The sequence below is a fragment of the Lissotriton vulgaris genome, chromosome 6 (genome assembly GCF_964263255.1).
Source record: "Lissotriton vulgaris chromosome 6, aLisVul1.2, whole genome shotgun sequence".
Taxonomy (NCBI): domain Eukaryota; kingdom Metazoa; phylum Chordata; class Amphibia; order Caudata; family Salamandridae; genus Lissotriton; species Lissotriton vulgaris.
The window spans coordinates 28,572,191-28,586,926 of NC_141694.1; the positions used below are offsets into that span (position 1 = coordinate 28,572,191).

General features: G+C 46.6%; 1 protein-coding gene across 2 annotated transcripts in view; it reads right to left on the reverse strand.

The window, feature by feature from the left end:
- DAAM2 (dishevelled associated activator of morphogenesis 2) overlaps positions 1-14,736 on the reverse strand; it is a 683,417-nt gene that overhangs the window by 220,384 nt on the left and 448,297 nt on the right. For both annotated transcript variants that reach the window (XM_086925887.1, XM_086925886.1), the window contains exons 7-8: positions 5,380-5,490; positions 1,550-1,653 (exon numbers count right to left, since the gene is read on the reverse strand). In XM_086925887.1, coding sequence (XP_086782013.1) covers positions 1,550-1,653; positions 5,380-5,490 — 215 coding nt within the window. The remainder of the gene's footprint in view (positions 1-1,549; positions 1,654-5,379; positions 5,491-14,736) is intronic.

Genomic DNA, 14,736 nt, shown 5'->3' on the forward strand with positions numbered 1-14,736 from the left:
TACCGAATGCAGGACTGTTGCATGCATCTACTCGTACCGAATGCGGCACTGTTGCATGCATGCACTCGTACTGAATGCGGCACTGTTGCATGCATGCACTCGTACTGAATGCAGGACTGTTGCATGCATGCAGTCGTACCAAATGCAGCACTGTTGCATGCATGCAGTCGTACTGAATGCAGCACTGTTGCATGCATGCACTTGAACCGAACGCAGCACTGTTGCATGCATCTACTCGTACCTAATGCAGGACTGTTGCATGCACGCACTCATACTGAATGCGGCAATGTTGCATGCATGCACTCGTACCAAATGTGGGACTGTTGCATGCATGCACTCGTACCGCATGCGGCACTGTTGCATGCATGCACTCGTACCAAATGCAGCACTGTTGCATGCATGAAGTCGAACCAAATGCGGCACTGTTGCTTGCATGCAGTCTTACCGAATGCAGCACTGTTGCATTCATGCCATCGTACCAAATGCGGCACTGTTGCATGCATGCATTCATACCGAATGCAGCACTGTTGCATGCATGCAGTCGTACCAAATGCGGCACTGGTGCATGCATGCAGTCGTACCGAATGCAGCACTGCTGCATGCATGTAGTCGTACTGAATGCAGCACTGTTGCATGCATGCAGTCGTACCGAATGCAGCACTGTTGCATGCATGTAGTCGTACTGAATGCGGCACTGTTGCATGCATGCAGTCATACCAAATGCGGCATTGTTGCATGCATGCACTCGTACCGAATGCAGCACTGATGCATGCATGCAGTCGTACCAAATGCGGCACTGTTGCCTGCATGCAGTCGTACCGAATGCAGCACTGTTGCATGCATGTAGTCGTACTGAATGCGGCACTGTTGCATGAAGGTTTCATAGTTAAAGCAACACTTACTCTCAGCCCTCAGGGTTTACGTTTGGAAGTACCAAGCATGGCAGGGACGACATTGCAGGTCATTGTCAATATCCACATGAGTGCTCATGTGATTTGTGTCGCCGACTCCCACATCTATAATCGCACTCTGAGGTGTCGCTACTACAGAGAGAGTGCGCAGCTGGCACACATTCAGGAGTCCTAAAAGACACTTTGGTGTGTAAAATTCTGCAGCTCCCTGCTGTTTGACTCAGTTCCATACAGAGACACAACAAAGGCATTCTACTACTCGCACCCTAACAGGTGAATCATTTGACAATGGGGGGGGTCACAATAAGATGGTACGTAAAGAAAGGTGGAGCCCGTATAGACAGAGGTAGCGTACGGTGTGCGGTGTTCTGGTTATAGTAATATGTAAAGTGTAGAAGGGCTAGCTGGTACAACTGACCGTACTTGCACACATCTATGCTTTAACCAAATAAGATTTGAATATGTTGACATATTTCCTCCTCAAGTCTCACAATGATGAAAATAAAGACTTCATTGATTTGAGCGCCCCGTCTCTTGAGATCCTACTGAAGCAGAGCCCTGCCGCACAGAACGTTGACACCACCAGCAGTTCTACTCACCATCAACAAAACCACACACATTCCTCCCACTCGCCTCACCTGTCTAGTATTGCGTTTTCATGACTTCGTAGCTTGTCAATCACCGGCTGGATTCCCAACATCAGAAATTCGTACCGGAGGTGCAATCGAAACTCAAGATTATCCTTGAAAGACAGAAAAGTAACAGCATCAAAGAGTCAGTGACGCTAAAGGACGCCCAGAGTTAATTTGCCAATATTGTCTTGGCGACTGGTAACCATGGTTTACCTACTTTCAATGCACACAATGCGCCTGATGTCGTTAGGCCACAAAAGGATAAGGGTTTTTACTGCGGCCAGGATTTCCAGTTAGTCCATTTATTTAATTGCATCTCTTCCAATGCAGCCTCTTCTGAATCTCCACTCCAAGAGGGACCCTCATAACACTGCTTGGGCCACTGGGTCAAAACTCATGTCTGTGCATTGTCAAACAACTTGCAAAGGTCTGAATTGTTCTAAACTTGAGCTGCACTTTGCCCACTTTCTTCTGACTTATCTAATTGGGATACAGGAACAGCCGGACATGGTGGGTGTCCGAAGACGGGTAGTTTTCAGGCTTAAATTTCCACCCAAAGTGCTCTACATGCAGCAAAAGTTTATTTTCTCTTTAGGGCACCTCGCGCCACGAAGCAGCCCATGGAACTAAAGTGGCAAATTTTTCCATTGGTGGCATCTTCTCAGGATCCAGAGTTTATTCTGAAGTAAGGGACACATTAGATTTAAGATTTCATTGCAAAAGTGTCAACTGGATTGTTTATTTGAATAATGTGGACCTTTCACCAAACCTACTGACACCGCCATCTTTCTGATGGTGCTCAGTTTTAAAAATAGTTCCAACACACCCAGAAAAAAGGGGTAAGAGGTCTGATCAAAATGTATTCGTTTTTTCAGAATGTTTGTACATTGCTAGCTGATAAAATCAGTGGTGATCGATTTCTTGCAACGCGTGCTTCTTACACACTGTAGTTATCACAATACCTAACTCTACGATTGATCTATTGCGCTAATTTGAAAATGGTGCTGTACAGTGTATTGTTTCATAGCCCTGCAGAGGCAGCCCTATTAGTAAGGACAGGTACAAACTAACAGAGCCCTCATATTCGCTAATGAATACAAGGTCAAGGTAACCCATGGTCAATGCAAGAACACGTATGTCAGACCACGCCGACGGACAGAACTGTTCAGGCTCGATATCAAGGAAGGATAAGGGTCGTGATGAAGAACATGGGACTTGATGTGTGCCCCGCGTGGCTGGATGAGGTCTACCGCCAACCAAGCCATGCCTCCTACTTGACATCACTGTGAGCGTACAACAATGAAACAGGCACAAAGCTAAACAAAGAGCATTAATAAATACATATGTGAATTTGGTTCTTGTGGCCGACCGTTTATTGCAAGAACATGGAGTCTCCGTCTTGAAACGATAAGGCGTGGTATGCATCGACCATGAACAATCTTCAACTGGGAAGAGCCCACTAGAAGTGGAGAGACCTGATTCACAGAGCGTCTGAGACCGTGTTCCTCCATAGTATCTTGCTTTGGGGTCTCGCCTGATTGGGAGAATAATGCACAGGGATGTTACATGATAGAACGGAAGCAATGTGCTCAAGGAAGGAAGCGGGATTAGAAGTGAGGAGATGGGGTTGTAAAGGGAACAGAATAGCCAATGAATTACATCTCCTTCCGGTGAACCAATCCACTCACAGATTGCCTCTGAAGGCCAGCACTGCAAGGGGGGTGAAGTAGGTGCTACTCTCAAAGCCAACAGCCCAAACATCAGCCACCATCTTTTATTTATTGCAGTCATTTGAAGTTCCACCAAATCTATTCCTACTCGACCACCGCACGCCACTTTGAGACGAATAACCACTACATCAATGCACGTGATCCAGGTAACAGACGTGCACAGAGATGGTTGCTGCAGCGTTACCGTTTTGAGGTCAGGGGAAATTACAAGTATCCAAGGCCTGGCAAAAGTTGCTTACAGACAGTGTTGGTTATTGATACTAGACACACTCAACGACAAGGACTTGCCAGTTGAAGAGGCAGTCTCTCAATAACACAGCATTGGTATGAACCCTTGGAAAGCAGTCTAGGTCATTCCAGAACACCATGAACCATCCGCATGGCCTTGGGATTGCTAGAAGGAATCGGGAGGAACACAACCCTCAAGCGAAACAAATTTCAAAGGGCAGACTCACAGGTCTAGTGCATGACCAGGGCCACAAAGAAGACGACCAATCTCTGCTTTTGGGTAGTATGTGATGTTAAGCGCAGAGAACAACGAACGATGACTGTACGTACCCTGCGGCTTTACATAAGCTGGACCTAGTTTACGGACAATTCAATGAGGAGACACCACTATTATATTTTATCATCAGTGATAGTGTAAACCTCACTGTAAAAGAAATCGGGTTAGGCGTGTGTGTGTGTGGTGTATGTGTGTGTGTGTGTGTCTGTGTTCATTTCAACATGCCTGGTCCCTCTCCGAAAACAGGCTCTAGCATGCTCTGGTTCACTAAGACCAGATTTTATTGTGGCTTCCGGTGACGCGTTTCGACCTTTTCTGTGGTCTTCCTCACGATATATCCCTTTTATTGTTGCTCGGTGGTCCTTGTTTCCAACTTATTTTGGCTATTTCTCACTTTCTTTATATATGTTTTTGTTGTTGATTACACTGTTTATCCAAGTATGTATGTATAGTGCTCGGCTTTCCCTTTGAGTTCAGGTAGGCACTAAAATATAAATAAATATATATGCCTACTTTTTGTTTTTTGTAAATGTTTGCAAAGCTTTCCAGCTGTTAATAACGCCATTTATGCAAAGACAGTATTTTTCATGTGCATTTATGTTGTGGTCTCAAGACATTTGGTAATGTCTCGAGGGACCACCATCCCTAAAGGGCTTGAAGGCGAAAACAAACAAAATACGCTATAAAGCTTGCAGGCTCTCAACATGCATAGTGCTTACTAAATGCATTTTTAAACTTTTGCAATGCTAATATTATTGTTTTTGCTTCTTTTACTTCATGTTGTCTAGCACACTCTAGTCGCCAAGCAGGAAATGTTCGTTAACTTTCTATTGTACTACGTCCTGCAGCTTCACGGTCCTCTATGTGTGATATTCTTATATTTTATATTTCTTTTGTACAAATTGACACTTTTGAAAGTATGTATACCACCTCATCCATTTATGTTCTTGTACTGTAAAGCGCTCTGATACCCTCGTGGGTCACATTCGCACTATATAAAACTTTTTAAATAAATGCTATTTCACTATCCATATTTGAGGCCAAGTGCGCTGTAGTACACACGCAAGTTGGTATTTTCCACTAAAAGCCCTTAAAGGAAGTGAATGGAGGGGTCCCGCCACAATCTTTAACCAAGTTAGCGTTACTGCTCCCAAGGGGGGCCCTGTGACAGCACACATTTGTCTAGCAGAGCTGCTTTTCCATTTTTAGCACATTCTGTCCATTCCAGTTAAGGCCGCATGTGTTATCTCTCCGTCAACACGCTAGGCGTACACCCTGTTCTTAGACTTGGAACCGGTCAGATCAGGCTGTCAAATGGCCGCCAAAAACTAACAACTGAACAAAGTAAGGCCTACAAGTCTGCGGAAGCCCCTGTGTTCGCTGTCCTGCGGGCCACTGCCTTATCCGGAATGCCCAGCCTACAGGGTCCGCGCTCTACAGCTTGAGAACTGGCGGACCTGTCGGCTTACCCCGATTCAAGCAATCAACACAAGGTCAACCACATGCCAAATTTATGTTGAAGCCTATTGGCTGCTGGTTACATCGAGTAATAAGTACATATGGGGCCAACTTGTGCCAACCCTCTCCAGGCAGTAACTCACCTCGCCCGCACCAGCGTTGAGTACAGCGTTGATGAAAGACATGATGGCGGTCTTCAGGTTCACTTCTTCGCGATATTTTCCCAAACTTCGGTCTAACTCGTTCAGTAGTGTCTGAAATGCAAAGAGTTACACCTGTTGAAAAGGTCAGCAAAGCGGCTCCGCCCCTGGAGGCTCAAGGACCAATCCACACAGCTTTTGGGCCTTGTTCCTCTTTTTATGTATGAATTATTACTGAATTTCCAGGCCTTAATCAAGAATCTTTTTCCTCTGAGTATTTTCTGAGATAGCCTAAACACAGGTGGGTGCTATGCTCACGCCTATAAAAGTAATGTTGTGCTCCACTAAACTTTTCTCCATATATAGAAAATGTGAATTAATTTCCAGACGTAAGACACGCCTACTCATGTTTAAAAGATTTCTAGTTCAGAAAGTCATTTCTTTCATTGGAAAAGTTTTGTGAATGGATTTTTAGGAACCGGACATGTTTACTTAGGGGAAAAATAGTTTGCTCCGTGTGTAAGCATGTCTTACTCATGAAACTGTTTGATTAGGCTACTGTTTTTTAAATTGATATTACTTTTTGGTTTGCAAAATCATATAAAATGTATCATCACAATAGATTGAACCATGAAGCAAACCCACCATTTTAAGTGTACAAGTGCAAGAAGGCTTTTTGTGCACTCCTCCATCTACTCCCTCCTCTCTTCATTCCTCTTACTATTGGTCAACTCTCTCCTCCATCTACTCCCACCTCTCTTCATTCCTCTTACTATTGGTCAACTCTCTCCTCCATCAGCCCCACCCCTTGGTGCCGCTCTCTTCATTCCTCTTATCATTGGTCAACTCTCTCCTCCATCTACTCCCTCCTCTCTTCATTCCTCTTACTATTGGTCAACTCTCTCCTCCATCTACTCCCTCCTCTCTTCATTCCTCTTACTATTGGTCAACTCTCTCCTCCATCTACTCCCTCCTCTCTAGGCTTGTGCTAACTTACTGGTCATGTGCTATTGGTCCAATCAGAGGGTACTTTATTACTTTCAATACATGGGTTACCAGCACAAATTGTTCTGTCTTAGGTCTGGTTGAGAGCTGTCTGCAAGACCCATTGTTACTCATTCTTAAACATATTTACAAAGATACTCGGAATCTCACACATTCCTTCTTTGTTTCATAAATGCTTTGCGTTCAGAAAGTGACTGTTTTTGTTTTCCCTGCAGCAGGTTTGTTTCCGTTTTTGTCAGCACTCAAAATGCAAGCCAGCCCTATTGGCTTTGCCAATGTTTCTTTTAAATATTTCTCTTTGTTTCTCAACAGGAACTAATACTGGTAGCGATTTGCCTGGAAACTATGGCAGATGCAATATTCTCACTAAGATATATGTGTATCTTTCTTGATTTCAGATCAGCATGGCTGTGTTATATGTCTCTTGGCAGGACTGGATGAAGAAGCAGGGGACCACGTGACCTCATTCTGGATCTGACTTGATCATCAGCCTTCCTAGCTCTGATTCCGAGCTTGTTGCCTGTAGATCTGTACGAAGCAACGATGGAGTTCGAGCCAGAAGATCTTAGATTCTTTTTTAAACTGTAAATGCTTGTTATTTGTCCTGCTCCAATGTTGAACACTAGAAGCCATTTTGGATCTGCATGGCCAGCATCACAGACCTCCTGGAGTTTGTATCCAATCATCATCTTCTCTTCTTCACAGCCATAAAAAACCTGGCGGTTCAAGAGCCCAAACTAGCAGACCCCGCTAGGCACAGATCCATGACTTCCTACAGGAGCATCATTGTAGACTCTACCAATGCCGAACCCCAAATGAAAAACTTTTAAAAAAAGCAAGCGAACTTCTCACCCTAACGATTGGAGCAGATGCAGAGTTTGTGAATCTGCACAGTCTGTGAATCTACAGCGGATTCACACTGCTAAAGCAGGTGTTCTGTTGGGTCCCACATGTCGCCAGAGATTCGAGGTTCAGAAATCAATCCAATACCCGTGGTTCATGCTGGTCACTCATTTAAGGGGTTCATCTGGAAAGCCAGAAACATACCCAAGGCCCTGGAGAGGGGCAGCATAGCTGACAGAACATGGCTGCAGGGGCAGACGCAAGCTGGGCTGGGGCAGTTATAGAGAGACTTTTGCTGTCCTCTGTGACACAGCCCCCCTTAAAGGACTAACACGGTTCCACGGGTTAAGCACACATTTGTACTCATTACGTTTATTTTAGAAACCATTAATATATACAGGACCCAAAAAGCAAGCCGAAACGCGTCGATAAAAGGAGAAACAAGCAATGTTCTGTTCTTGTAGCTCAGTCCAGCGGGCTCTGCTGCTGAGCTGAGCAGCCGGGTTTAAGGCCAGACACGGCTTTGACTCAGTCAAGCCTTGCTGAGTGCACGAACCCGGCCAAGGTCGGTTTAATAATTATTAAAACTAATAAGGTTCAGGGTGAAACATACTCCGGGCCCGGGGCCAGGAGGCCGGGCTCTTGGGTGTTAATACCGAGAGATTAAAGCGCCGGCTCGGTTTCTGTTCACCTGCGCCTGGCCCGGGGCCCGGGCTCCGGTGCCAGCGACCCCTCTGGCCCGGCACCAAACGCAATGTTTTCCCTTCCCCGGGGCAGCTGTGTGAAGCCGTCACCTGACACCGGCTGGGAACGGGCTACAGCGAGCCACCACACGTCGCTGACTCAGCAACCTGGGAGGAAAGGGCCCTGGCGGCGAGAACTGGAAGCCACACAAGCTTTGAAAATAAAACCACACTCTCTCTTACCCCCTTTTGGTGAGGAACTGATTTAAAAAACCTTTCCTAAAACACACACAGGTTCAGATATTAGGGAGGACTAAACTTTGGTGAAAAGTTCAACCCTAACACAGTAATGGCTCAACTTTGACTGTAATGGATGGATTTACTTGCAGGACAGATGTTTTCCCTGTTTCTATAAAAGCGCTTCAGTCGACGCTGCCCAGACCTCATTGTTTAGGGGGGGGGGCTCAGCTACCCCAACTGTTTTGAGTGCCCTCTGAGCAGACAATTCTTTTGAAAATAGAAAAAAATTCTAATTGGCTGTAGGGCATGCAATCAGAACTGCCGAAACATGATTGGATGTCTTTCGACCAATTAAAATTGGTTCCTGTTGAAGCCGCTGTGATTGATAGGTGGAATGCGCATAAGAACAGTTAGGGCACTCCCACCTTCAGGGACCACCTTTACTGCACTGGGGGGACAGCAGGGACTCTCACAGCAGGCCAGGAAGCTTTGCCCATACCTACCCTACCTTGTGCCATGTCTCCAGCGCCACTGAGATTGGTAGCAGATTACCAAAAATGTCAGTAGTTTACCACGCGCTGCCAAACACTGCTTTAGGGCAGGAAATTTAAAGGTAAGTCTAATTCAAATGTTTACTATTATTCTGAAGAGACTCTCTAAAGCTCACCCCTGAAGTCGAGGGGAGCTCCTCAGCTTTTCATAAGTGGAGGTGCGCTGTGAGCCTTCCAGCCACCGTCCACACGTCTTCCAGCCGTCCATCACATCCAGGTGCTGCCACAGAGAGACAAGTGGAAAGCGTGCTCATCTTCAGCAACAACACTTTCCCTTGGAACGACACCGGATGACCTGCTGAACTCGGACCCATTCCCACACCGACAGACCATACCCGCGACATCGGCATCATCCTAGACAGCAAACTCATCATGAGACGAAAGATCAACGCAGTCTCCTCCTCCTGCTTCCTCACTCTTCGCATGCTCCAAAGAATCTTCAAATGACTCCCCATCGGCACGAGGAAAACCTCCACTTGAGCTGGCTGGACTACGGCAATGCACTGTATGCAGGAATCACCACTGAACTCATGAGGAGACTCCCGACGATACAGAAGTCAGCTTCCAGATTCATCCTTAACTTGTCCAAATGGACCCAGATCACCCCACACCTTACGAACCTCCACTGGCTCACTGTTCAGAAAAAATGTCAATTCAAGATACTGACTCACGTCTACAAAGCCCTCCACGACCAACGATAAGCATACATCAACCATCGCCTGCCCCTCTAACAACCATCCAGAGACCCTTACCCTGCCTCCCTCGCACATACAACGCACACCTGCCGAAGAAACAGCAGAGGCCGGTACTTCTCCCACCTTCCCGCACGGTCCTTGAATGGCATTCCCCTTCACCTCCAGACATCACCCTCGCTGGTGGAATTCAGGAAGAGGCTCAAGACCTGGCTTTTCGACTGAATCCAGGGCCTGGATACCCTCATGAGTGATTATCAGCCGTTGTCGCCAGCGTGGTGAGCTTCACCAGCCCTATCAACGTGCAGTGCTGACACTGGGCACGGCCAACAGACCACAGTGAATAGGCTACAAGTCTGAAGGTTAATAGAAGTGATGGGTGGAAGACTGAATTCATCTCAAGCACTGTGGCCTCATCCCAGTCCATCGTTTTGTGCCCACCATACCACCTCAGATTCGACCCAACCATATACAAATCAGTCTTCACTCCACTAAAAGAAGCTGGCACACACTGTAGGCCAGGGCATGGTGCCGGAAGATTGCGCCTATCAGAGCCTGGGTGGGCACTGTCACTTGCCGCTGCTGCCAAGATAAGTAAATGAAGAAGTTAAAATTGAAACTAGATTTTGGGTACAATCATTTGCGGAGTATAATTCTCCTGCCTGTACCAACAGGACGTCATGAATCACATCTCTAAATCAGTTAATAGACCTAGGAGGCTTTGGATGGAACAGTATCCATTGGTTGAGGGGTTGGATGGGCGGATGGGGTGGGCAGTTTGGCCCACGGAGGCATGGCGCTTTCCACACCTGCTGCCTTTGGGGATATCTTGTGACGTCCAGGGCCCAGTGACCAGTGACTTGTGCAGCAGTGTTTCTGTATGTCACAGTTTATATACTCCTAATTCTAGTAATAATGGACACATGATCCAATCTGGCCTTTTTAAGTGACCCACTGTGGGTCACAGCTGTGGTACTGTTTTTTTTTTTAATTGAAGCCTTCCAGTGGTGACCCGGCGTCTCTAAACGTGTGATATGACTGGGTGACGAGAGGACATCTGTAGCGAGCTAAACCACTACCACCACCCCCAAACTTATAGTACCTAAAGAATTTTTTTTCAAATGATGTCATTTCTGTTTATATTATCGGGTGGTTTATCTTATTTTGTCACTTCCTGTAATGTCAACAGGGTCGGAGTTCATATGCTATCACTTGTTGATTTTATTGATTCAGCTAGTTAGGAAACAACCCAAATTTTCTTTGGGACGATTGATAATACAGCAGTTTTATCAACTACCTGTGTATGTATGCTTCAGTTCCCCCAAGTATTGCCTTGGCTGACCCACTGCAGACTGCACTGACCACTGCCACCTGGGAGCCAAACAGTCCAGGTTTGGGCTGCGCCCACACTTCCGGTGCCTTAGCTTGTATTTCATGGGGACAACTTCCGCCGGCGCAGGTGAAAAGTCTAAAACTGTTCTTCAAAAAGTATCAACTATTCCTAGAAGATTTCCACCCTGAGGTCCCGAGTGACCGCTAAAGCGAAACCATCTGTGCTTTCATTTCACCAGAGAAGCTCCCTGTGAGGTACAGCGGTGGGTTTCCAGAGTGTGTGAAATGACCTGAGACAGGGACCTGTGGGGGTGAAAGAGACCCTTTTCCGAGGGCATGCTTGTTACTGACTGCCCAGATGTCCCCTGTGAGGCGGGTGAGTGCTGTTAAGGGTAACTTGTTACTGATGGCACAAGATGCCCCTGTGTGGAGGGTGAGTGCGGGCTAAGGGTAGCTTGTTACTGATGGCACAAGATGCCCCCCGTGTGGAGGGTGACTGGGGGTTAAGGGTAGCTTGTTACTGATGGCACAAGATGCCCCTGTGTGGAGGGTGAGTGGGGGTTAAGGGTAGCTTGTTACTGATGGCACAAGATGCCCCCCGTGTGGAGGGTGAGTGGGGGTTAAGGGTAGCGTGTTACTGATGGCACAAGATGCCCCTGTGTGGAGGGTGACTGCGGGTTAAGGTTAGCCTGTTACTGATTGCACAAGATGCCCTCCATTGTGGAGGGTGAGTGCGGGCTAAGGGTAGCTTGTTACTGATGGCACAAGATGTCCCCTGTGTGGAGGGTGAGTGCGGGTTAAGGGCAGCTTGCTACTAGTGGCACAAGATGCCCCCTGTGCGGAGGGCGAGCGCGGGCTAAGGGTAGCCTGTTACAGACTGCCTAAAATGCCCCTGTGTGGAGAGTGAGTGCGGGTTAAGGGTAGCTTGTTACTGATGGCACAAGATGTACCCTGTGTGGCGGGTGAGTGTGGGGTAAAGGTAGTCTGTTACTGATTGCACAAGCACATTCTAAGGGGAGGGTGAGTGCAGGTTATGGGTAACCTGTTATTGATGGCACCAGATGCCCTCATGTGGAGGGTGAGTGTGGGCTAAGGGTAGCTTGTTACTGATGGCACAAGATGCCCCCGTGTTGACGGTGAGTGCGGGCTAAGGGTAGCTTGTTACTGATGGCACAAGATGCCCCCCGTGTGGAGTGTGAGGGGGGGTTAAGGGTAGCCTGTTACTGATGGCACAAGACGCTCCCTGTGTGGAGGGTGAGTGCGTGGTAAGGGTAGCCTGTTACTGATTGCACACGATGGCCCCGTGTGGAGGGTGAGCGCAGGTTAAGGGCAGCTTGTTACTGATGGCATAAGATGCCCCCTGTCTGGAGGGTGAGTGAGGGTTAAGGGTAATCTTTTACTGATTGCACAAGGGCTATGATGATATCCCTTTATTGTTTTCATGAGGTGCACCTTGGGAACGACGAGTGCTGTTTGAGGGTACCTTTGCTGTTTGCATGATGTATCCCATGCAGGGAGCGATGAATGTGGTTTAAGGATAGCCTGTTACAGATTCCACAGGAGTGCCTGTGTGTGTGCGCACGCAAGCAGTGCTTTATGTGAGCTGGTGGTTTCCGGTGCTCGGCGCTGGCACATAATTCTCAGCACCAGCTCTAATGACAGCTTTCCACATGGTGGCGCTGTTGTCTAGTTTTGAGATGAGCACAACAACAGTTGTTAAATCATTCAATATACATAAAAAAATTAATACTACCTGCCGCCAGCACCAGTCTGATACCTTTGGGGTCTGGAATAGTCTGAATTGTCACACTTGTAGGAGTGTGGTGGTTAGTAGTTGTGTTGGTACGGTCATTGACGGCGCTGGCGGGGCAGTGGCCTCCTGAAAAGGGCTCTGACGCTTACCTTTTTACAAATTAGGCACTGACAAAGCATGCCCGCTTCAGCATCTGAACACACAGCTCATAAGGATCCTTTACAAATGCAGAACTCGAGTGTCCCGAGCAGTAATCCAAGAAAAGTGGGCGAACAATGGATCCGCTGTGGGTTTGGCCGTGGACGTGATGAGCCGAAACCTTTGTCAGCGGTTATTTTACATTCCGCTCATTCACTGATACGTGAGGGAGCAGGACACGAAGCCTGGGCGAGCTGCTGGTACTCTGCATGTTTGACTCCGCCGAGGCGCCGTACATGCGAGGGCTGCGCTGCAGACAGAAATAGAAACCCGTCCATCATATGTGTCCGTCTGTAATGCAAATGGTGCTCATGTAAAGCACTCGGATACCTTCCGGTCGAGTTTGCGCTATATAAAATTGCAGAAAAAAATGTAAACAATGTTGCGATAAGCAATGGGAAATCTTCACAATCATGCGCGGAACAAGTCTCACAAAGTCCTCTTACAAACATTTGATATCTTGTTGAAGGGTATCAGATGTACCCAATGTATTGGCTGATAATCCTCACCTCCGTGCCCTTAATAGAATTGAAATTTCTTGACGCCTATGCTGTATTGCCATGTGTCTGTTCATTATGCCAGATGGCAGAGCAACCCGGCACCCACCTTTTACTGACGCACCCCTCCCCAGGATTGCACACATCGTAGAGAACAAATTGATGATGGTAAAATCAAGGATTGGAAAGACAGGGCCTGGTAGCTTCTATTTCAACGTTAGTTTTTAAAATATAACTGGCTGAGCCACGATCTGCTGGTGAAACAAACCTTGAAGTGGCAACGGGATGAGTGCCTGAGGCGAGAGTTCATTGCCCAGAGCTTCAATATCATGGGGAAGAGTCACCTCCTCTTCTGGCCACTTAGGGCTCCTAGGAGTGGCTGAGTGCCCATTGCGGCCCACAACACAGCTGATGCTGTCACAGGGTCGTCCAGTGAGTGTAGTCACACAAGGGACGGGCAAGAAGTCCAGGCACACTGACACCTATGGCGGAGTCGAAAGCACTCAAGTTGTGAGAATTCGTAGGAGTGCAAACTAATTAACATATTTGATGACATGACATGAAATGTGACAAGAAGGTAAGACTCAAATAAAAATGACTGAAAAATGAATAACATGATCGGAAACCTTAACAGAAGTAGGCTCATAGAAAAAAAAATGCTGTAGAAATACACAAATAAATTAGCTTCAAGTACAGCTGGACTTGAAAGTCTGAGTTTATAAAATACGTCTTTAAATCTCTATATATTATCTTCTTTATACATGTATACCTTTACTATGTAGGTATATATCTATATATTTATTACTTTACTCCTACTGTAGAAAAAACGAAACAAAAAAAACCTGTGAGTCTCTCCAATGCACTACTCTTTTTCTCACCCTAAATCTCTCTACATATACTCAACTTAGGTTCTCTGACTCATCCCAAACCCCATTCTTCTACCATGATCACCAAAATAACCCTTTCTAGACTCTTCCCTCCTCTTTCCCCTCCTTGGCTCACCCCAACCCTCATTTTACTTTTATGATCTTCCCTAATCCCTGTTTAGAGACTCTTCCCTCCTTCATCTCTTCTTTTACTCATCCCAAACCTCATCTACTGCTATGATCTCCCAAATAACATTTTCTAGACTTGTCCCTCTTCTATCTCTCTTTTAGTCTGTTCAGTCCAACTAACACACTTGCATGCCCACCGCTCGAATGTACTCATATTTCCCTATGCTAATCCACCACTAATCCTTTTTTGGGTTATCGAGTAGTGTGCTACTCACCGAAAAGTGCTTCGATGCCTGGCCATGGGTAGTAAGTGCTATGTAAATACAATTACAATAGATTTAACAACTGGTGGAGTAACACTCTGATGTGTACACAGCAGCTTCTTCCATTAACTAAACATGCTTGTGAGGGGGTTTTCACTGTGGTCTTTTCAGCTTTAAGGAGCTGCTCTGCACAAAACAGAGCATTGAAAAGAGGTGCATTTGTGTTCAAGTTCTAGCCCTTTTTATAAGGTGTGAAACTTATGCTGTTGTGAATGAGAGATCACCCCGACCTCCAAAAGTGTGAGTCT